Genomic DNA, 25,473 nt, shown 5'->3' with positions numbered 1-25,473 from the left:
TGAAACACGAGTTTTGTTCTAATGTAAAGAAACGGTTCAAAGATGGAAGCTGCAGACACCATGTGTGCTTCAGGTTTTTGAAAGAGTATTTGTTGTTTAACATAATGAAGGACATCTTGCAGATTTTTTTATTTTTTTTATTTTTTTATTTTTACAAATATTTCTAAAAAAACATTTTCAAATGAGAATTACTCGAGCTGTACCAGATGCGAAATTGTGATATGGATATAATTGGAGTAAGTGGATTTAGATGGGAGGGCTATTGGTCAGTCAGGTGGGGTGGGAGATGGAGAAATAGTCTTATATTCCTGTCGAGAAGATGGTATTCATTGAGATGAAGTGGCATTGATACTCAAAAAAGGGGTCGAGAAGTCATCGATGGAATGGCAGCCAATTAATGAAATAATTAAGGCACGGTTCTACTCAAAACCTGCAAAACTTATCACCATCACCCAGTGTTATGAACCAACAAATGAGGCCAATGCCGAGGTCAAGGACAGTTTCTGTCGGAGATTGGAGAAAGCTGTGGATGAAATGCCTCATCACGATGTGCTTTGTACAATGGCAGACCTAAATGCAAAAGTGGGAGAGGATGACGTGGTACATGAACGCACCATGGGGAAGCATGGAGTAGGAGTGAGGAATGAATATGGGGGAAAGGTTAGTAGCGTTCTGTGAAACAAACGAATTCTGCATTGGAGGAACCATCTTCACAACAAAGAACATATACAATATCAATATTGGATATCACCAGACAAAAGGATCAACAATGAGGTTGATCATTTCATGATGCAGTATGAGGAATGTGGAGAACATCATTGACAAATGTAAGAGCTAAAAGAGGAGCAGACATCTTTAGTGACCATCGACTATTGATTGTACATCTGGAACTGAAGAAAGTAGAGACACTCACCCAAAGGCGGAAGACATTTGATGTGCATAAGCTCAGAGTTGTGTGATTGTGTGAGAAATACAACAAAGAGGTACAGAACAGATTTGCAGCATTAGAAGAAGGGAATGGCATTGACTTTGAAGTGTCAGAGGAAGCTAGTAAATTGATTAATGGTGTGTACAGAGAAGCTGCAGAGAAAGTGTTTGGAATTATGAAGACCGAAACTGTATGGAGTACCAGATACATTTTTATAGATCATAGAGAGTACCCTTAATGGATACAAATGCAGTGTAATTTGCAACAATAAGGTATCATCAGAATTTGTAGTTACTGCAGGGGTCAGACAAGATTGCATGTTGTCTCCATTGGTGTTTTTGTGGTGTAGGATTGGGTGTTGCGGAAAACAATTGAGCAGAGAAGGAACGAGATACCTTGTAAGAACCAATTTGGACAGCTTAAAGTGGCATCATTTTGCCTTGGATTTTATAATATTGGAATATTTTACAATATGTGCATCCAGTCACCAGGAATGACTAAACAGCCGGTCCTTTCCGGTCGCTCAACCAGATTAATTTGTGCCAGCGGTTTTGATAAAGCTGCCCGCCAGTCTGGCCTCATGACCCACAGCTGTGGTTTACGCAAGTCGAAGGCCAATTGGACACCCGGAGCATTACTACCTAGTTGACACGATTCAAATACACTGTTGGATTCTTGTCACTAAAGTATTCGACAGAGGTGAGAGATATTTTACTCCAACCTCCAACGAACAACCCGTACACTACTTTGAAGACCGCACTCATAAAGACCCACTGTGCGAGAAACTCCGCTTTCAACAACTTCTTACAACTGAGGAATTAGGATATGGAATACCCACACAACTACTGTGTCATATGCATCAGCTTCTCGGAGACTGCATTGCCACCTTCGACCAGTCACTCCTTCGTGAGTTTTTCTTGCAATGTTTACCACCACACGTCGGCAAGATACTTGCAGCTCATGCAGAGCTGGCACTATCTGCCGCTACAAGTATGGCTGATCATCTCATTGACGCCATGACACCGACCATGGCTAATGTGACACCTCCGCCACAGCACGTCACACAGTTGCAATCTGAAATGGCGGACCTTAAGAAGCTCACCCTGGAGATCCATGCTGTGCAATGCCGGTTATGTCCATCTGTGTGTACCCCTTGTATGGGCAGAGAGAAACGCCATACTGTGGGATTCCATTCGCCTTCAACTTCCATGAACAATCCAAATTGGTGTTGGTACCACATGAGCTTCAGTGTTAATGCTTGTCAGTGTAGAGCAACATACTCATACCTGCTGCAGGGAAATGGCGAGGCACACAATTAATGGTGACGAGTTCACTTGGGCCCTACGTCAGTCGCCTTCTCTTTGTCATGGATCATACTAAAGAACTACATTTTCTTGTGGATACAGGAGCAGATGTGAGCATTGTGCGTCCGTCTGCTGCTGAACGTTAAAATTGACAAGAATATTCATTACATACAATTAATAACAGTGCTATTGATACTTTTGGACAACAAATGTCCTACAGCTGGATTAGGGTTTAGTTGCTCATTTCTGTGGGTGTTTACTATTACCGACACCAGATAATCTATCATGAGTGCAGATTATTTTTCAATCACCTTGTAAATGTCAAACATCGCCATCTATTGGATGCCTAAACAGAGCTTCATGTTCTCGGAAAAAAGCATCCACCGTTTCGTCGCTGAATATCACGTGTCTTCCATCCTGGAATTTGAGGTTTATGGTTAGTGAGGATATAGAATTGTCTGGCCTCTAAGAAGGTGCAGACTTCTTCCATCCTGGAATTTGAGGTTTATGGTTAGTGAGGATATAGAATTGTCTGGCCTCGAAGAAGTGGCAGAAGTCCTTGATAGTTAGAGGTTTATGGTTCGTGAGGATATAGAATTGTCTGGCCTCGAAGAAGTGGCAGAAGTCCTTGATAGTTAGAGGTTTATGGTTCGTGAGGATATAGAATTGTCTGGCCTCTAAGAAGGTGCAGACTTCTTCCATCCTGGAAGACATCTGCTCAAGGAGAAGGTGCAGACTTTTCGGGATTTCCTGTCACTGTCATCTCACCACAAACTGCGAGAGTTTTTTGGCCTCACCAACGTTTACCATCGATCTAACTCAAACACAGCCACAACACATTTCAGCCACTGTACAAGTTACTCACAACTGGTAAGCACCCTGAAGTGTTCCCTGTTCCCATGGTCGCAGCCAACCGTTTCAGCCTTCCACAACCTCAAATTTTCATTGGTCACATCAACGCCTCACTCCTGATTCATCCAAAGACAGAGGCACCAAAATGCCTGATGGTAGACGTGTCTGAGGTCACAGTGGGTCACCAGTTCATCGATGCTGATTAGTGTCCACTGGCCTTCTTCTGTAAAATGCTGAAACCAACAGAGCGCAAGTACAGCACCTTCGATTAAGAATTACTCACTGTATACCTTTCCATCAAGGACTTCTGCCACTTCTTAGTGGCCAGACAATTCTATATCCTCACTAACCAAAAACCTCTAACTTTTCCTTTATCCATCCATTTAGATGCTCACTCTCTTCACACACTTTGCCAACTCGGTTATATCTCGCAATTCACCACCAACATCTGGCTCATAAAAGGAATCGCAAACTTTGCAGCCAACGCTCTGTCAAGCAACAAGTTATTGGCGTTGTCTTCTACCAACACACTGGCCATCGATTTCGATGCACTTGCAGCAGCACAACAGGAGGACACGGAGCTCCACTGTCTGCAGTCTGCAGCCGATTTGCTTACATTTTGCAAGGTACCACTGCCAGGGAAAGACACTACCCTCAAGTGTGATACAACAACGGGACAGCCAGGCCCTTTCTTTTCTGTGGCACTCCGTCGCACAGTCTTCGACACTTTGCACTCACTTGCGTACCAGGGTATTCAAGCAAAACACAGCGACTCGTCACCACGTGCTACGCTTGGGCACGCATCAACGCTGATGTGCATTTGGCCAAGCAATGTCTTCAATATTCAATGCACCAAGATTCACCTTCATATTGTCGCAGCACTCGGTAGCTTTTCAACAACAGATAGGCATTTCGACAGGGTCAATTTGGATCATGTCGGCCCCCTACCACCTTCAAACGGGAAGCACTATTTACTGACTTGTGTTGACCGCTTATTCGCCCATTGACTGGAGGCTACACCACACCTACCATCACTAGGGCCTTTGTTCACACCTGGATTACACGTTTTGGTGTTCCATCAACCATCACCATGGATTGGGGTAGCCAGTTTGAATTGGCTCTATTTCGCGAGTTGACTCAACTTCTGGACACTGACGTGTGTGGACCACCACTTACCATCCAGCAGCGAATGGTATGGTGGAGTGTTTTTCACCACCATCTCGTCTTCCCTGAAAGCACATGACAACTCCACCCACTGGAAGGACGTCATACCTACTACCCCCCATCTATGGTCCTGCTTGGTACGCGAGCTGCTCTAAAAGATGACATAGGATGCTCTACTGCAGAGCAAGTGTATCGGGCACCACTTCGTCTCCCAGAAAAATTATTCCCAGCATCTGATGACACCTTGCCTGATGCCACCAACTATGCCAACCAACTTCTTGTGGCCATGTGGAGCTTCTGGTGAAGCAAACTATGCCAACCAAAATGCCAACCAAAAACAAAATCGTGGTTGCTGTGTGTGTAATTCGTGGATGCCAAAGCAAACTATGCCAATCATTTTAATTGCCCAATCCCATATACCCAACATTTTAATTGCCCAACCAACGAACCCCATCATTTTAAGTGCCCAATCCCATATACCCAACATTTTAATTGCCCAACCAATGAACCCCATCATTTTAAGTGCCAAATCCCATATACCCAACATTTTAATTGCCCAACCAACAAACCCCATCATTTGAATTGCCCAATCCCCTATCCCCACCACCCCTTCCTTCCCCCCAAGTTCCACTAGTATAAAGCTAAAGGTTAACATCAATGCTGACACTGAGATCGTGAAGGTTTTCGAAAATCCATTTAAGGAGTCCTTTATTTAAAAATATTTATGCCCATCATATATAAATCCTCTTAGATCTACTTATACAATCCAAACAATTCGCATATTGTTTAAATTTCTTATACAGGGTATTCATTAATAATAATGAGGGTCATAAATTATTTAATATCCATAACATGTGATGGTTGTTGTTTCTCAATTAATGAAGGGTTAAATGTTTGTAGTTGCTGGGTGGTGAAATGTACATAGTTGCTGGGTGGTGAAATGTACATAGTTGCTGGGTGGTGAAATGTACATAGTTGCTGGGTGGTGAAATGTACATAGTTGCTGGGTGGTGAAATGTACATAGTTGCTGGGTGGTGAAATGTACATAGTTGCTGGGTGGTGAAATGTACATAGTTGCTGGGTGGTGAAATGTACATAGTTGCTGGGTGGTGAAATGTACATAGTTGCTGGGTGGTGAAATGTACATAGTTGCTGGGTGGTGAAATGTACATAGTTGCTGGGTGGTTACATCTTCATATTTGGTGGGTGGTGAAATGTACATAGTTGCTGGGTGGTTAAATCTTCATATTTGGTGGGTGGTTGAATGTACATAGTTGCTGGGTGGTTAAATGTACATAGTTTCTGGGTTGATAAATCTTCATATTTGGTGGGGGGTTGAATGTTCGTGGTTGATGGGTGGTTAAATGGACATCGTTGCTGGATGGTTAAATGTTCGTGGTTGCTGGGTGGCTAAATGTTCATGGTTGCTGGGTGGCTAAATGCTCGTGGTTGCTGGGTGGATAAATGTTCGTTGTTTCTGTGTGGTTAAATGGTCATAGTTGCTGGGTGGCTAAATATTCGTGGGTGCTGGGTGGTTAAATGTTCGTGGTTGCTGGGTGGTTAAATGTTCGTGTTTGCTGGGTGGCTAAATGTTCGTGGTTGCTGGGTGGTTAAATATTCGTGGGTGCTGGGTGGTTAAATGTTCGTGGTTGCTGGGTGGTTAAATGTTCGTGTTTGCTGGGTGGCTAAATGTTAGTGGTTGCTGGGTGGTTAAATATTCGTGGGTGCTGGGTGGATAAATGTTCGTGGTTGCTGGATGGTTAAATGTTCGTGGTTGCTGGGTGGTTAAATGTTCGTGTTTGCTGGGTGGCTAAATGTTCGTGGTTGCTGGGTGGCTAAATGTTCATGGTTGCTGGGTGGCTAAATGCTCGTGGTTGCTGGGTGGTAAAATGTTCGTTGTTGCTGGGTGTTTAAATGGTCATAGTTGCTGGGTGGATAAATGTTCGTTGTTTCTGTGTGGTTAAATGGTCATAGTTGCTGGGTGGCTAAATATTCGTGGGTGCTGGGTGGATAAATGTTCGTGGTTGCTGGGTGGTTAAATGTTCGTGGTTGCTGGGTGGTTAAATGTTTGTAGTTGCTGGGTGGATAAATGTTCGTGGTTGCTGGGTGGTTAAATGTTCGTGGTTGCTGGGTGGTTAAATGTTCGTGTTTGCTGGGTGGCTAAATGTTCGTGGTTGCTGGGTGGTTAAATATTCGTGGGTGCTGGGTGGATAAATGTTCGTGGTTGCTGGGTGGTTAAATGTTCGTGTTTGCTGGGTGGCTAAATGTTCGTGGTTGCTGGGTGGATAAATGTTTGCAGTTGCTGGGTGGCTAAATGTTCGCAGTTGCTGGGTGGCTAAATGTTCGCGGTTGCTGGGTGGTTAAATGTTCGTGGTTGCTGGGTGTTTAAATGGTCATAGTTGCTGGATGGTTAAATGTTTGTCGTTGCTGGGTGGTTAAATCTTCATAGTTGCTGGGTGGCTAAATGGTCCTAGTTGCTGGGTGATTAAATGTTTGTAGTTTATGGGTGGCTAAATGGTCATAGTTGCTGGGTGGTTAAATGGTCATAGTTGCTGGGTGGTTAAATGGTCATAGTTGCTGCGTGTTTAAATGTTTGTAGTTGCTGGGTGGTTAAATGTTCGTGGTTGCTGGGTGGTTAAATGGTCATAGTTGCTGCGTGGTTAAATGGTCATAGTTGCTGCGTGTTTAAATGTTTGTAGTTGCTGGGTGGTTAAATGTTCGTGGTTGCTGGGTGGTTAAATGGTCATAGTTGCTGCGTGGTTAAATGTTTGTAGTTGCTGGGTGGTTAAATGTTCGTGGTTGCTGGGTGGCTAAATGGTCATAGTTGCTGGGTGGTTAAATGATCATAGTTGCTGTGTGGTTAAATGTTCGTGGTTGCTGTGTGGTTAAATGTTCGTGCGCTTTCTGCTTTGTAACAACTCGAGCTTAAATCGGTTGGTTACAAAGGGCAAGTGTGAACACCTGTGCGAAGGTGGAAAGTGTGCTCCTCCATCTCTGCCTCTTCCCCCCCCCCCCCCCGCAACCCCCTCCCCCAATCCTCAGCACCACCCCACACTATGTCTGCCCAAGGTAAGTACAAACGTTTGTGTCAAGCAGGACTATATTAAATGGACCAGCCGACCTTAAGTCGAACTTCTCCCTTGTCATCTCCACACACACTCACGATAATGGACTTTCTCTTTCATCCTGCTGCGAGAAAGGTCACGGAAAGGTCGTGTAACCCAGATCTGATCTCTTATCGTGTCCTGTGCTAGTTGGGAAATATTCCTGGATGCAATGGCTGGAGGGAAACCATTAGCGACATTTTTTTTTGTAAAACAAGACTATTCAGCACAATATCAGTTTACATTTTTGTAAAATTTTTTGCTATTTTGCTATTTTGTAAAATGTCGGATGACATCTTGTCGGGTAGCGACCTTCATATCAGGCCATATGATTTACTCATGCAGGTAACTAATTACTCATATAAAGGTAGTTCTACTATAAGAGACTTTGCTGTTTCACTTTTAAGCATTAACAAACATCTTTTTTAAAAAGGTTATCGTCATGTGGTCTGACAAGATTGTGCAGGAAAACCTAGAGCGATGGAGGAGGCGAAGCCTGCGGCTAGTTTTAGAGTTGAGCGTTGCTCTGGTCAGCCAATGAGACATCATGACTGATAGTGAGGCCTAGAAGTGCAAGAGACAGATGAGCCTCTTCTAGTGGCTGACCAGATAAGTAGACAGGTGAGTTCGTTTCCTTTCAGTGACGGGGTGAGCCAGTGAGATTTTCCAGGATTGAAGGAAATGTTCCATGCTCCATTTATCGGACCAGAGTCCAATCATTTACAGATCAGCAGAAAGAGACACAGCAGTGCCGTAGCAGTGCCGATGTGCCATGTGGTACTTAACTGTACGACACAATGTGGAGTCATCTGCAAAAAGGAAGAGAGGGTTTCCCAGAACATTGAAGAGGTCCATGACGTACTTTCGTGGCCAAAAGTATTGGCACCCTTCCACTTTTTAAAAATAATGCACCATTTCTTCCAGAAATTTTTTGAAATTAAAAAATATTTTGGTGTCCATATGTGTATTTCTTTGGTATGCAGTGGATCAAAACAAAAAAAGTTGAAAAAATTACTAAATCTTAGCTTATTCCAGACAGAAATCCTAAAATGGCCCGGACAATATTATTGGCACCTTTTAGAAGTTGTTAGAAATAATTAGATTTCAAGCAGGTGATTCACTTTTACTTTGGAATTGAACTTACCTGTGGTGAGTTGCAGGTGCCTACAGTATAAAAATCACTCATTCAACCAGTTTGAATAGAGAAAAGGAGTCATTCTGCTGTTTTGTGTCACTGTGTGTACCGCAATGAGCATGGAGAAAAGAAAGAATACCAGAGAATTGTCTGAGGAGGTCAGACACAAGAATGTAGCCAAGCATGGACAATCTCAAGGCTACAGGTCCATCTCCAGAGACCATGATGGTCCTGTGTCCACTGTACGCAATGTTATCAGGAAATTTAAGGCTTATGGCACTGTAGCCAACCTCTCTGGACGTGGCTGCAAGAGAAAACTTGATCGAAGATTGCAGCGAAGGATTGTTCAAATGGTGGAGAAAGCACCTCAATCACCTGCCAAACAGATTCAAGCTGACCTTCGGACACAAGGTACGGCAGATTCAACTCGCACCATCCGTGGCCAACTCAATGAAAGGGTAGGACCCCACTTCTATGTTCTATGGTAGGACCCCACTGCTGTGAGAGCGACATAAGAATGCCAAACTGGAGTTTGCCAAAACACACATGCACAAGAAAAATCCTTTTAGGAGAATCTCCTGTGGACAGATGAGATCAAATTGGAGCTTTTTTGGAAAGCACATCATCTCTATGTTAACAGAAAACAAAATGAAGCTTTCAAAGAAAAGAACAACTTCCCTATGGTTAAACATGGAGGACTGGAGGAGGGTCAGTGATGTTTTGGGCTTGCTGTGCTGCATCTGGCACTGGGTGCCTTGAATGTATGCATGGCATCATGAAATCAGGAGATTACCCAGGCATTTTGGAGCACAATGTTCAACCTAGTGTCAGAAAGCTGGGTTCCGTCAAAGGTCATGGGTCTTGCAGCAGGACAATGACCTCAAACATACTTCAAAAAGCATCCAGGAATGGTTCAAGATAAAATGCTGAAGTGTTCTGCAGCGGCCAACAATGTATCCAAATCTAAATCCCATTGAACACCTGTGGGGAGATCTGAAAACAGCAGTTGGGAGAAGGCACACTTCAAATCTGGGAGAACTGGAGCAGTTTGCACACGAAGAGTGGGCCAAACTGCCAGTAGAGAGGTGTAGGAAGCTCATTCATGGCTATAGGAGGTGCTTGACTGCAGTTATTTTATCCAAAGGCTGTGCTACCAAATATTAAGTCGAGGGTGTCAATAATTTTGTCAATGCCATTTATTTTTATTTTCTGATTTAAAAGGACGTTTTAAGTTCTGAATCAAAAACAAAGGTTCTGTAATACAGACTTGGCATTTAATATGGAATTTATTTTTTTCTTGACTTGGGTTTACTTTCTTAACTCAGTATATCAATCTAGTGAGTTTCTTTTACACTTTGGTGATTTATTTGTGAAAAGAACCATGTCACTGATTGTCTGTCGCAGCAAGAAGTCAACAACAGGATTATATCACAGGTGGCGTGGCAAAATGTACGGACAGGTGCATTTGATGATTGGCTTCACAGTCGGGTATACAAGGGTTGTTGCGTTCTGTATTAGTGGAAAACAACTGCTGCACGTCTCCAAAAGTTATTGCCGCCCCCTCTGGAGATGGTCCGTCAACTCGACAATGCTGTTTGTCATGGAGTGGTGGCTTTACGAAATTACGGCATGAAACAGCGTGCTATTGCTCGGCAGTATGGCATCACTCAAGGTCAGGTGTCAAAGATCCTGAAACGAAATGCTCAGAGGGGTGTCCCTACTCCAATACCGAGGCCAGGACGTCCCCGCAGAACCACAAGGAGGGATGATCGCCAGCTGCACCGGTTAGTCCGCAATGGCCGTACCAAGTCAGCTAATCGGCTTAGGGCTGAGTGGCAGCAACTGACAAATGTGCCTGTATCCAGAAGGCTAGTCAACCAACGACTGGTTCAAGCAGGCTATCGTGCCAGGCGTCCCCTGAGAAAGCTAAGCCTGACCAGACAACACCGCCAGGACCGATTGCAGTGGGCCAGAGAGCACCATCAATGGCAGCCAGGACACTGGAATCACGTGATCTTCAGTGACGAGTCTAGATTTCTGGTCTATCGTCAAGATGGTCGCGTCCGAGTGTGCAGACAAGTGCATGAAGCCTACAACAAAGATTGTATAGTGCCAAGAGTCCAAGCTGGAGGTGGTGGGGTGACCGTTTGGGCTGCTTTTCATGCAGCGGGCAAAACTGACCTGGTTGTTCTGAATGGAAACCTGAACCAGTTCAAGCACAGGGCCATTCTGGAAGAAACATTGCTTCCATTTGCTCGTGCAGCCTTTCGAGGAAACTTTGTCTTCCAAGATGACAATGCACGGCCTCATCGTGCTCGCATGATCCAACACTTTCTTGCTGACCGTGGTGTCGAGCATATGGAGTGGCCTGCCATGTCCCCGGATATGAATCCGATAGAGAACTTGTGGGCAGAATTAACGCGTCAAATCGACCACTTGGACCAGCAGCCCACCACTGTGCGTGAATTGCAGCAGGCTATTGTAACTGCATGGCAAGCGATTCCTGTCCAAACCTTGGCAAATCTCATGAACAGCATGCCTCAACGTGTACGTGCTCTCCTGAATGCTCGTGGGGGTTACACGAAGTACTGAACTGTAATTTTACTGTCCGTAATCCCAGTCGTAATTTAACTTTTGTTTTGTTAAAAAATTTTTTGGCTAATGTGCAAAATAAAGAGATACTTCTGGAAAACGTACAGAAGTTTAACACAGTACTGTCCATGAATTGAGTTCGATATCAGTTTACATCACTTTCAAGGATCAATTTATTTGTTTCGAAATGTCAAATGTGGTTTTTGTTTCTTTTAAAGGTCACATTAACAAAATCTAGAATAATTTCAATATAATTCCAATTAACTTTTGGTTCTAAGACATCTTGAAAAGTAAGTTCACCCCCACAAAAAAGATATTCCATATTAAATGCCAAGTCTGTATTAACAGTGAAATAAAGAATTGTGGAGACCAAATACTTTTGTCAATTTCAACTTATTTTTGGAGGAAATTGAGTTATTTGAAAAAAGTGCAAGGGTGCCAATATTTTTGGTTGAGCCCAAATCACCATCTTGAGAAATTTCAGCCTCCGCGACCATCTCATCCTTTTTTCAGATGGCTCCACATTGTGTCGTACAGTGCCGCAACACTCTGCTAGGCTGACAGCTGATCTGAAATTTTTTTTTTTAATATATATTTTTCATACTTTGGCTGAAGCTCATAATAGAGTTCACACACACACACACACACACACACACACACACACACACACACACACACACACACACACACACACACACTCATACTGACGAGACAAACACTTAACACAGCCACTGAGCTTGGGGGAAGTGACGTCACTACCGTCACTCCTGGGATACTCTGGGTAACAGCGACGTCATAACAATGGCGCCGCTTTTCTCACCGTACTTAACGGGGCATTTCCTCAAGAGGAATTTTCTACTCCCCATGGATGCCAACCGATGGGGATTATCCGTGCTGTATCCTTTTCAAGCAAGGAAGCAGCACGTACCCATTTTTTAAGTCTTTGGTGTGATTTGATCCGGTCCAAACCGGATGGGTGTTTTTTTAGGAGACACCATCCCCTTACTGGGTGGCCATTGGCTCCCTACGGGAGCTCACCTGCCCTTTGCCAGTTGTTGTTTTTGGTCCTGGCAGGATGTCACAGTCACCCTCCCCACTAGCAAAACCAGTGAGGGGTGTCGGTTTAGTCACCGACAACCCGACCATGCGGCAGTTAGCATTGGTTTACATGTTACAAGTGGCAGTCCCAAAAGACTGACATGACGAAATTATGCTGACCTGATTAGATGCTGACTTCTTAGGATTAAATTGCTCAATGAGTTGGTGTCAAATCAGTTGCTAAAACCTGTGTCACGCCTTTTAGAATGACTGTAAGAAGAGGTCTCAGCAGGAAATTAGTTTTTTTTTGACATTAACAGGAATTTAATAGACGGTTGTGGTCTTCTTGTTCGACCTCGTGATGGAATATCAACCAAAACTTCAAGGTTGAAACCCACGCTTAGAATAGATGTCGCCCCCTTAGATATCGAGGATGTCCAATTTCCTCGTTTTATTCCCCATTTCCACCGTGTCTTGACATAAACTTTATTCCTTTTAGGAACTACGTTTGCAAAGTGTCGTCAGCTACGCCACCTCAGGCATCAGGTGGCGAATGTCCATGGAAAAACGATGCTGCCATTGACGCACAAAACAGGGAAAACAGGTGCAAGTTGGTGTGTAAACAGGTTGAATTGGTTTGTGACGGTTTCGCTTGAGCGTTGGAAGGCCTGCAAGCAAAATAATGAAATAACCGATTCGTCATGCAGTGAGAGTACTAATTAGATGAGTTGTAGTTGGATTAGTGTTCACTCTTTCATTCCCCTTTTCTCCCGCCTCTGGAACAAACTCCCTCACTCTCTTCAATCCCACTCCTCCCTCCAGGTCTTTAAAACAGTTGTTCACCACCATCTCTTAACTTCCCCGATCCAAAACCTTGATCTTTTCAACCCCCGTTAATTCACCCCAGATCCACTTTTTTGAAATAGCAACTTCTTTCCTGGAAGTCCTTGCAGTGGCCTTGTGTTTTATACCTCTCCCACCTCCCCCCAAGCGCCCTCCCTCCCACAGATCTCCCGATGTCCCTGCTCTCAAATGTTGTACTTGTGTGCTTCCCTCTCTCTCCTCATCTTGTCTCCCGCTCCCTTTATTTCGTTTTATGTGTCAGTTTGTCTTTTTGTCATAATGTTAGCTCTTACACGAGCCTCGATCTTGTATACAAAAAAATAAAAAGTGTTCATGTGCAACGTTCCTTTCATATTTTGAAAGAAGTGTTTGGGGAAATCTTGTTGACGTTGCGAGATGTTTATGTATTATGAATAACGAAGTTAATAATATGTTATTGAAACCTTTCTTTTGTCTTGAAAGCCGGCCTAAAAACGATCGTCATTCGTCCATCTCAATTTTTTTTGTATTCCACTTTGTCTGATTGAATAACCAATTGTGACGCAACTTGTATAACGAATGTTTCCGATATGACGCTTGTTCATACGTAAATCAATGACCTTCTTTTCCCTCTTTCTCCTGTTAATTCTCATTGCCTGCGCCACCACAGGTGGATTGAGGTTCTCTTTTCACCCCTGTCTGTTTGTCTGTCTGTCTCTGTTTGTGAACAGGATATCTCAAAAAGTTGTGGATGGATTCGAACGAAACTTGGTGGACAGGTTGGGTGAAATGAATGAAGAACCACCTTTAGAGGCCATTTTTCCCCGCAGAGCAGGGGTTGGCCTTTTTCGGGCACCGTGGTCCCCTTTTTGAAGCAATGTTTTATGGCCAGATGCCCTTCCTGCTGCCAACTCTTGCGACACACAGGGAATTACCAGTGAACTGTTACTAAATTTGCCGACCTGAGAAGGATGACAGGCTGAGTCAACTCCCCTGGCGTTAATTCAGCGATCGACCAGGATTCAAACTCAGGATCCTAGGATCCCAAGCTGGCACCCTAACCACTAAGCCAACACCAGGGTGGGTGTGTGATGATAACAAGCCGATTCGATTTTGGTTCAGGTCCGAATCCAGATCCGGCCTATCAGTGGGATACAAAACATAAACTGTTCAGCCTGGCGGAGGTATGTGCTCTACCGAGTGACGTTCTAGTTGTTTATGAATTTCCCTTTCGGAGAATGTTGTACAGGAGTAAGAATTTACGTTTCCAGCTTTGTCCAAATATTGCTCGTCTATAAATTTGTTTTGTTTGGTCTAAACAGGAAAAAGACTATATGCCCACTAAATGGTGGCAGAGAGCGGTTACAGACGAGGAAATAGAAACCATGAGAACAGAAAGGGAACCAGAAGGCAGAAGGCCTTGATTAGCAGTGATTTTTTTGGGGCTTGGTGGGAGGTGGGAGAAGTATAAAACATATGGACACTGCAAGGACTTCCAGGAAAGAAGTTGGAATTTCAAAAAAGTGTATCTGGGGTGAAAATTAGCGGGGGTAGAAATGATCAAGGTTTTGGATGGGGGAAGATAAGAGATGGTGGTGAACAGCTGTTTTAAAGACCTGGAGGGAGGATAATTAGCTTGCATGAAACATTTTAACTTCTGAAGGATATCAGGCCAAGCCAAGTCTTCATATAACTTTGTGGTGGCTTAACGGTTAAGGCGGTTGGCTTCGGACCTTAAGGTCTTGAGTTGAAGCTCCTTCCGTGCCAAAATTAAGCCAGGCGGGCTGATTCAGCTTGTCATCCATCCATCCAATGTCGGTAAAATGTGTACCAGCTTGCTTGGATTGTAACCCCCTAGCCAAAGGAGCTGCCATTGCGTATCTGACTGTGTGAGGAGGTTTTGATGAGGATTCGATGCAGACTGAAATCTGAGAAAAAGAATCACAAGTAAAACTTCAGGTTTTATTATCGACCTCTACCTCCCACAGATCTCCTGATGTCCCTGCTCTCTAATGTTGTACTTGTGTCTCCTCCTCTCATCTCTCTCCCTCTCCCACTCTCCCCATCTTCTCCCACCTCTGGAACAAACTCCCTCACTCTCTTCAATCCCCCTGCACCCTCCAGGTCTTTAAAACAGCTGTTCACCACCATCTCTTATCTTCCCCCCATCCAAAACCTTGATCTTTTCTACCCCTGATAATTTCACCCCAAATCCACTTTTTTGAAATACCAACTTCTGTCCTGGAAGTCCTTGGTGTCCTTGTGTTTTATACTTCTCCCTCCTCCCCCCCCCTTCCCACGCCTCCCCCCCCCCCCCCCCCCCCAAGCCCTCTCCCTCCCACACTTCTCCCTGCTCTCAAATGTTGTGGTTGTGTGCTTCCCCTTCTCTCCCCATCTTGTCTTCCGTTCCCTCTTTTTATATATTTTGTTTGTCTGGTTGATTTGTTTGTGAAGTAAATGTCAGCTCTTTCACGAGCCTCGATTCAGTATACAAAAAAAAAAAAAAAAAAAAAAAAAAAAAAAAAATGTTAGCTCTTACACGAGCCTCGATCGTGTATACAAAAAAAGAAGAAAAAAAAGACCATAAGAGACACTAAGGTGAAATGGGGCTGGCAAAATGTCCGAGAGGTACGTACAATCACATCTGAGCTGTCTAACCTGGGTTTTTGTCCTTCGTGAAGAGTTGGCGAGCTATCATCCGGAATCTTGGCATCATCTTTGACCAAACCCTCTCCTTCGACAAATACACTAAACAGATCACAAAGACAGCCTTCTTTCACCTGAAAAACATCGCCCGTCTCCGCTCATCCCTCTCCTCCACGGCTGCAGAAACCCTCATCCACGCCTTCATCACCTCCCGTCTGGACTACTGCAATAGCCTCCTCTATGGTTCACCCTCAACAATCACCAATAAACTCCAATACATTCAGAACTCCGCTGCCCATCTACTCACCCATTCCCGGACCCGTGACCACATCACCCCCATCCTTTACAAGCTTCACTGGCTCCCCATCTCCCAGAGAATCCAGTACAAAATCCTCCTCTTGACCTACAAAGCCCTCCATAACCTGGCCCCATCCTACCTGGCTGACCTCCTCTCCAGACACACTCCCAACCATAACCTCTGCTCTGCTGGTACCAACCTCCTGACTCCCCCCACATCCGGACCAAATTCAGATCCTGGGGGGACAGGGCCTTCTCCATCGCTGCTCCCACCCTCTGGAACTCACTACCTCACACCATCAGAGACTCTTCCTCACTCACCACATTCAAAACATCACTCAAGACCCACCTGTTCAACACTGCATTCAACATTCAACCCACAGCATTTAACCCCTGACTATCTCTTCTCCTTCTCCCTCCTTTTTGCTTTAAATATTTCCCTATTGATTCTTGTCTTTTGCAATTGTTTTTATGTTTTGCTATGCATTATGTTTTGCACTCTGTCAAAGCGTCTTTGGGCTTCCTGAAAAGCGCTATATAAAATAAATGCATTATTATTATTATTATTATTATCATTCGCACAATGAGCAAATTACAAATTTCTGCCTTTACTACTGGGAAGGCAATTGCAAACCACCCAGTATAACCCTTGCCCAAACTGCTGGGGCAGTACCGATGCTCTGTCAAGAGTATGGAACATCAGAATCGGAAGTTGTGCAATAACATTTTAAAGTTTCGTTGTGTTACTCCTCAATTGCATTAATGGCAACTTAATGCTCATCTTGTGTTATAAAACCATTTCGCATGGTATTGACCATCAACTCCACAGTATCCGCAGGGTGTGTTCGAAGTAACATTGACAAGTGTTGTTACCTAGTGGCTGGAGATCAAATGTTGCAACAATCGATTGTAACCGATGGCCGATCATCGGCAAAAGTGACTTCAAATCGACAGCAAATGTTGTCATTTCATGTCGGAAACGAGGCAAACGAGCAATTTGAATATTCTACGTTTCTAAAATCGTAGAACATTCCGAAAAAAGTGTTTTCCTCTCGTATAAATGGAGGAGTTGTGTTCGTGTGTGTGAGGCATACGTTTTGTATCTATTAATTACATCCGTCCATTAATTAATTAGGTACTATTGAAATGTAACTTTTAACCCTTTTGCACTGCTGAGACCCCTTCGATCTTTGAAGACCCTCCTTTAAGACCCCCAATATCCGTATGACCCCAAAATACCCTTAAGACCCAGAGGACCCAAAATACCCCAAGGATACAAATGTCCCCGAGGAGCAAAAAGACCCCGAAGACACAAGAGTGCCCGAGGATCCAAAAGACCCAGCTGACCGCAAAGTTCTCGAGGACCCAAAAGTCCCCGAGGACCAAAAATACCCAAATTACCCGAGGATCCAAAGTTACCGCCGTGTCCGGCAGGCAGGTATGGTACAAGGTGGTGAAGGCCAATGAAAATTTGGTACAACGGGCCTACTAATTGTTCAAAACTTCAACTTTGTTTCACCTTGAATCTCCTTTGAATGTTGTTCGTGTAAGTGTACATCCGCGCAATCGGTTTCATCAGAATGTTCATACAATCGCAGCAGTTACAACTTACTTCTGTTATATCTGACCCTGTTATATTCTCATCTTCCTCTCTCTAGCTTTTCCAAAATGTATTGTCTCGTACAGTGAGTGTGGCCATTGCTCTGTGATGCATTGAGGAAACCTGTTATCGAGTTGCAGAAAACCTCCCCGAGCCAAATCTACTGATTGCGCAACCCCCTGTTGCAGGGGCAGACCAATCCTTCAAGTAGCTTCACAACATAAATCTCATTACTAGTTGGCAGGATGGCCTAAAGGAGTGCACTATCACCTTTAAGCTGTCTATCTTGGATTGGAATCTCAACCCAGCTATAAGCTGCCATCCTGGTGTTTCGCAGGTAGGGTGAGGCATTAGTGTCGGCCATCCTTTAGGTGGACGTTAAACTGGGCGACCCGTCTTTCAGTATTGGTTGGTGGACTTTAAAGGTTCCATGGTGGGCACTGCATCAGTGGCACAGCCACACCTTAGGTGTGGTGCAATCAGCTGTTTAAACTCAGAATTAAATCAACGTCATCACTCTGCAGGTTTCCTGGGCTGGAAACCCCAGAAGGTAATATGACGTTTCCAGAATCCCACCATGATTATAAAGATCATGCAAAAGGATGGAGTTTTTTTTTTTCAAACAACTTCTATAATCCTGGAAGGTTTGTTGTTTTCTATTCCATGTCGTGAAAAGCAATTCTTCAAACGAATGTTGCATTCATTGCATTTGTGCTTTAAGGCCTTTAGCATTCCCACTTAGATGCATCCCCCCAAAAGCATTTAGACGTAAGAAAGGGCAAAAAGGAATAAGAGGCAGTGAGTGTATGACCCGAGTTTGCCTGAAGGTCATTTGTGAATCGTTTGCCATGCGGAGGACAGCGACTACGCTCGTGTGAATGAACTGCTGCACATAATTCATTGTGGCACCTTTAGGTGGCCCAAACCACAGCAGCTGCGTCATGTGGTCACATAGAATCGAGAGCTGGCACTCAATCTGCAGTCTGCACAACACACGCTGTGAGACACGCAATCCATTTTAATAGATGGAGTGCATTATCCAATCCATGCAAGAAAACGAGGGGGAAACCAAAGGGGGAGGTCGCGCTAACGTTTTCACGAGTCCCTTACACCTTATATTCTATTCATGACATATATATATACGTATATATTTATATATATATATATATATATATTTATATATATATATATATATATATATATATATATATATATACACATATATATATGTATGTATGTATTGTTACGGATTCGTCACTTCCGTTGTGGTGGTTTTCATCCACTTAAAAACATTTCTGGTTCCATGTATTATTATTATTTGTGTTTGAGGGAAAAAGCAATTATTATTGTCAAAAGGGTAAAAAGGTTAATGTTTTAAATGAAACAGGAATCGGACGGCGATGAAGAGGAGGAGGAGAAAAAGAGGGCGGAGTGAGTGAGTCGGACAAGAAGGAGCCGAGCTACTTGTGGTTTGGAGCGAACGTTGGCGAGCAAGAGTCACTAGCGAACTTTCGGGTTTCCCGGGAAAGGGGTCCCTGCGACAGAGTTGTCATCGCTGTGACCGATCAACCTGCGTGTCAGGTTTTTGGCGGTGGATTCTGAGGAGAATTATCGCTGGGCCGTTACGTCTCAAGAACGGGTCGTCGGCCATTTTGACTCGCGCAGGACTTGTGCTTCGCTCGTGGTTTCGTCTCTTTTCGACCATTTTCACCGCATTCAGACGTCGATCTGGGGCATGTGTGTGACGTGGCTTTTTGAAGGTTAATTCGTCCATACCCGAGGGTGTGATCTCTCAGTCGCCTGTAGGGTGCCTTTGGGTTTCCCAGTCGTCTTGAGGGCGCCTTTGTACAGCTTTGGGCTGTGTGACTGTACTTGCCATCCACATGGGATTGTGGTCTCGATTGGACATCGTTCTAGCGATCGCTGGAGCGAATGACCTTTGGGCTTGAAGCCGGGAATAAGAGACATTGGGGATGTTCGTGTGTCACTCACTTGGAGCACAGTGAGTTCGATATTACAAAACTGATGGTACCATCATAGGACATATTGATTGTACTATTGAATACTATTATTGTTGTACTGTTATTCTTGTGTGATCTTAATACAATATTGGTTTGTGAGTAACAATTGGGGTGGCTTCTCCATTGATCTTTGACATACAGAATAACACATTTTTCTGCCGTGACTCCTCTCGGGGCTCGGAGGTACACCGTGACCAGGGGGTCGGGGAGGTGCACGTAACAGAAATTGGGGGCTCGTCCAGGATTAAATTCCCCAACATTTGTCCGGGATAGAATTCACGAGCATTCCCAAAATTCCCAAATTTGGAATTTTTCTAACATTCCCAAATTTTTCAAAAAATTTGGAAATTTTTTGTGTGAAGGTTAACAGGTGCAAACTGATAGTCACCATGGTGTTTGACGCAGAACAGTTTGCGGCGCCCCCTAATGAGGCACAGTTCCAAGCGTTAAAAAAAATCGGAACTCTTGATATTGGCCAGACATTTTAACTTCGAGGTCCGAGTTAATATGAAGAAAGCAGAGATGCAGACATTGGTGGTAGAATCTCTGGTGGGACAGGGAACATGGACAGAGGTAGCCTTGGATTGGTTACCCGAGGAAAAAGAAAATGTGGAGCTCCGGAAAATGGAGATGCAACTGCAGAGCCAGGAAAGGTTAAAAGCAGAAGAAAGGAGAGCTGCAAGAGAACCCGAGGAGAGAAGAGCAGAGGGAAGGAGAGCTGAAGAAGAAAGAAGAGCAGAGGACAGAGCAGAGGAAAGGAGAGCTGAAAAGGAACTCGAGGATAAAAGAGCAGAGGAAAGGAGAGCTGAAGAAGAAAGAAGAGCAAAAGAAAGAGCAGAGAAAAGGAAAGCCGAAAGGGAGTTAAAGGAACGTGACGGAGTATCAGAAGGAAGTTAAACTCAAGGAGCTGGAATTAATGGGAGAACGGGGAGAAGTAGCATCCATGCCGGCTGGTTCGACAACTAGTCAGAACACCTGGCATGTTGGTAGACATGTGAGGCTGGTTCCACCCTTCAATGAAAAGGAGGTAGCCAAGTTTTTTTTACACTTTGAGAAAGTGGCTCAAATGCTAAAATGGCCTGTGGGGTCCTGGACTATGTTAGTGCAAAGTGTTCTGGGTGGGTAAAGCTCAAGATATATTTTCGGCTTTACCGATTGACAAATGTACAGATTATGAGGAAGTGAAGAAAGCCATTCTGAAAGCCTATTAATTGGTCCCTGAAGCTTACCGGCAAAAATGACGGAATGCCAGGAAGAGGGAGAGAGTGAGACCCATGTGGAGTTTGCTAGAATGAAGGAAACCATGTTTGATCGGTGGTGTGATTCGAAGGGGATTGGGAAAGACTTCAACCTGTTGCAACAATTGATCTTGGTGGAGGAATTCAAACAGTGTGTCCACGCGGACATTAGAGCACATCTGGAGGAAAAGAAGGGACCAGAGTTGTATGAGGCAGCAACCGTGGCAGATGACTATGCCTTGACACACAGGATGGGGTTCCACAAACCTGACTTCCCCCCTAGAGTTCGCCAGGGGAGTTATGGTACATCCGGTGCGGAGAACGAAGATTCATGGGGGCGGCCTCGAGATGACTATGAGGACAGATCTGATACCGCGAATCTTAAGGATCAGAAGTCTACAGTTCCAAGACAGACTTATCTTCCGTGGGGCTCGAGGCAGACCACGAGTTTTTCCTCCGGGCCTACTTGCGCTTTTTGCAAGAAACCTGGACACTTGATGTCCCAATGTTATGCCCTGGAAAGGAAAAATCAGGAGCGGAGTCAGACTAGTACAACTCCGAATGCATTGGCAAATGCGGGAAATCGTCCTTGGAGGACAGTGCCTTGTGAAGGTTCCCATGCCAAAGTTACGGCATCACAGAATGACCTTGTTCAAAAGGGTTACAAACCTTTTATTTCAGAGGGGTTTGTGTCACTGGATGGAGACTTGACTAACCAGAGACCTGTTAGGGTATTGAGGGACACAGGAGCACATCAATCTTTAATGCTTGAAGGCATTTTGCCATTGTCAGAGAAGACGGCAACTGGTGTGAGTGTTCTTTTACAGGGGGTTGGTGGCTGTGTTAAAGCTCCACTTCATGTCATCCATTTAAAGTCTGATTTGGTGTCAGGACCGGTCACCGTAGGTTTACAAGCCACTCTACCTGTAGAGGGAATATCTTTTGTTATCGGAAATGATTTGACCGGTGGTCAAGTTTCTGGTAACCCGATGTTTGTTGAAAAGCCTAGTAGGGAAAATAACACCGCACAGTTAGAGCCGGAGATTCCGGGTATCTTTCCATCCTGTGCCGTGACTCGTGCTATGGGTAGGAAGCGCTCTGAAGAGAAGAGGAAGGTACGGACGTCACGCTTTGCACAGACACTTCGTGTCAAGTACCTTGAAACTAAGTGTCAGCGCACACGAGTCATGAATGGAGGCAATGTTGGCAAGCTCTTTTTAGGTGGACGGAACTTCAACACAAAGGAAAATGTTCTGGACTCTGTCTTCGGCAAATATGGACCACTCTTGGAAGTGCGGCTGATAAAAGACAGGGAGACGCAAAAGTCGAGAGGGTTTGGCTTTGTCACGTTTGAAAACACAAAGGACGCCAAAGATGCAGAAAAGGATTTGAATGGCAAGGATTTGGATGGTCGGACCATAACAGTAGAGAAGGCAGGCCAAGGGCGTCGAATGGGGCTACAGAGGAAGAAAACATGGAGGTAGTTTCAGGGGTGGCTATGGCTCCCGGGGTGGGAGTCGTAGTTTTCGTGGTGGCCGCAGTCGAGATTACTATGGAGGCTCCCAGAGTTACAGCAGCTCCCGAAGGGATGATTATCAGTGTAGTGGCCGAGAAGGAGACCGCTATTCCCATGACTACAAGCGCTCCAACCCTGATTATTATGAAAGTTGGGAAGAGTTTGAAGCACTGAATGCTGCGGAGCAGCCGAGCCAAGATTCCTACACGGATTAACCGTGAACTCCACATTCCTAAAGGCGTCCATGTCGTGAATACTTCCAGGCCTCACCACCCAACCACCATGAAACCTGGCTCTCAGGTCGGCCTCCCTAAAAAAGTGCTGGAGATTTGCTTGACTTTGGATTTTTGATCACAACCCCTTAACCTTCATTCAAAAAATGAAAAATAAAAATCAGAGGTTGATGAGCTGGAGGTTGGCTTTGCAGGAGTTCAACTTGGAAATTGAGCATGTAAAGGTCAGGGACAATGTCGTTGCTGATGCTTTGTCCAGAGTGAACTAACTTTGGAAATCTCTGTAGGTTGTGTGAAGTTTTGTTGCTTTATTTTTGGGAAATATGGATTATCGTTGCTCACGGGAATTGATGATTTGGGTGTGAGTTTACTTTTGTTTGTTGGGAGAGTTTTGCCTACAAAGAAAGTTTTCACTATGTTCAAACTTTCTTTCTTGAGGGGGGGAAGTGTTACGGATTCGTCACTTCCGTTGTGGTGGTTTTCATCCACTTGAAACATTTCTGGTTCCATGTATTATTATATTATTGTTGTTATGAGGGAAATAGCAATTATTATTGTCAAAAGGGTAAAAAGGTTAATGTTTTAAATGAAACAGGAACCGGACGGCGACGAAGAGGAAGAGGAGAAAAAGAGGGTGGAGCGAGTGAGTCGGACAAGAAGGAGCCGAGCTACTTGTGGTTTGGAGCAAACGTTGGCGAGCAAGAGTCACTGGCGAACTTTCGGGTTTCCCGGGAAAGGGGTCCCTGCGACAGAGTTGTCATCGCTGTGACCGATCAACCTGCGTGTCAGGTTTTTGGCGGTGGATTCCAAGGAGAATTATCGCCGGGCCGTTACGTCTCAAGAATGGGTCGTCGGCCATTTTGACTCGCGCAGGACTTGTGCTTCGCTCGCGGTTTCATCTCTTTTCGACCATTTTCACCGCATTCAGAAGTCAATCTGGGGCATGTGTGTGAGGTGGCTTTTTGAAGGTTAATTCGTCCATACCCGAGGGTGTGATCTCTCAGTCGCCTGTGGGGCGGGCGCCTTTGGGTTTCCCAGTTGCCTTGAGGGCGCATTTGTACAGCTTTGGGCTGTGTGACTGTACTTGCCATCCGCACGGGATTCTGGTCTCGATTGGACATCGTTCTGGCGATCGCTGGAGCGAATCAACTTTGGGCTTGAAGCTGGGAATAAGAGACATTGGGGATGTGTTGTGTGTCACTCACTTGGAGCACAGTGAGTTCAATATTACAAAACTGATGGTACCATCTTAGGACATATTGATTGTACTATTGAATACTATTATTGTTGTACTGTTATTCTTGTGTGATCTTAATACAATATTGGTTTGTGAGTAACAATTGGGGTGGCTTCTCCATTGATCTTTCACATACAGAATAACACATTTTTCTGCTGTGACTCCTCTCGGGGCTCGGAGGTACACCGTGGCCAGGGGGTCGGGGAGGAGCACGTAACAGTATATATGTGTATATATTAACATATATGTATATATTAACATAGATGTATATATTAACATGTATGTATATATTAACATATACAGACTTGGCATTTAATATGGAATATTTCTTTTTTTCTTGACTTGGGTTTACTTTCTTAACTCAGTATATCAATCTGGTGAGTTTCTTTTACACTTTGGTGATTTATTTATTAAAAGAACCATGTCACTGATTGTCTGTCGCAGCAAGAAGTCAACAACAGGATTATATCACAGGTGGCGTGGCAAAATGTACGGACAGGTGCATTTGATGATTGGCTTCACAGTCGGGTATACAAGGGTTGTTGCGTTCTGTATTAGTGGAAAACAACTGCTGCACGTCTCCAAAAGTTATTGCCGCTTCCTCTGGAGATGGTCCGTCAACTCGACAATGCTGTTTGTCATGGAGTGGTGGCTTTACGAAATTACGGCATGAAACAGCGTGCTATTGCTCGGCAGTTTGGCATCACTCTTCCGGTCTTCTTCCGTTGAACTTGGGGCCGACTCAGAAGAATACCTTTGTTGGTCAGACTTGGCATTTATATATATATATATTTGAACACTTTACTTCTGCAATTACTGCAGGTGAAAAAGCCTATGTAATGGACTCTGAAGAACATCGAGCTCCACAATGTAGAACTCCTTAATGGCACCCCTTGTTGTTTTATTTTTCTAACCACTTAAAACGAGTAATCTCGGCCCAGCTATAAACTCTCATCGTTATTCTGGTGTTTCATAGACAGGGTGATTCATCAATGTGTCGATCGCTCCCAAAAATAAAACAAAAATAACCCAGGTTTGAAGCAAAAACATGCCCACTACCTGTGTGCAAATATATAATATTTGTAGCTATATAACTATGATGTATATATATGATACGTCATAGTTATATAGCTCAGATAGATTCCAATTGCACTGGCCCAAAGGCTGACATCAGTGGCCAAAAGCCGAAGGACGGAAGACTGAGGCCCATACTTACTGTGGCCTTCACAAGTCCCAAGACACCTATCGGCTCCAACCTTTCTATATTTTATGATCCTTTTAACTGTCGCTTTGGTTGTTTCACACTGAAGGAAAAACTTGTACTTGTAGGGAGGGCGTGGTGATTGTAAATATGACAGCTCCAAATATGTCTTTGGCTTTGCATAGCATCAGCATGGTGGCCGTATGATTTTACAGGTTACAATTGTGGGTGGAGGAAGACCAGCTGTCCAACTAATGGGTGGAAAGGAGCGTTACATACGGATGGATGGAAGGACAGACGGATGAACATACGTATTATTATATAGATGTGAAAATTTGTACCCCTTCCTCCCTTCCCCATTGTAATATTCCCTCAACACTCCCCCTGTCAACTACCCCATTCGTCCAAAATCCTGCACCTTTTATTGCCCTCCTCCGCAAATACCCTCTGTTCTTCCTTCTCTTCTCTATATCAGTTTTCTTGATATATATATCTACATTCCTTCGAAACCCTGAATACTGTATATGGATGGCACTAAATCGAG

At 44.3% G+C, this 25,473-nt stretch overlaps 1 protein-coding gene across 1 annotated transcript in view; it reads left to right on the top strand.

Moving 5' to 3' along the window:
* The first annotated feature begins 1,782 nt into the window (after positions 1 to 1,782).
* Positions 1,783 to 25,473, top strand: part of PCSK2 (proprotein convertase subtilisin/kexin type 2) — a 130,353-nt gene continuing 106,662 nt past the window's right edge. The window contains exons 1-2 of the mRNA XM_068129638.2: positions 1,783 to 2,083; positions 3,472 to 3,969. Of these exons, the coding sequence (XP_067985739.2) occupies positions 1,783 to 2,083; positions 3,472 to 3,969 (799 nt within the window). The remainder of the gene's footprint in view (positions 2,084 to 3,471; positions 3,970 to 25,473) is intronic.

This window comes from Myxine glutinosa, chromosome 9 (assembly GCF_964187855.1).
Source record: "Myxine glutinosa chromosome 9, kmMyxGlut1.1, whole genome shotgun sequence".
Lineage (NCBI taxonomy): Eukaryota > Metazoa > Chordata > Myxini > Myxiniformes > Myxinidae > Myxine > Myxine glutinosa.
The sequence above is the reverse complement of the archived record's forward strand: the minus strand, read 5'-3'. Positions and strand labels throughout refer to the sequence as shown.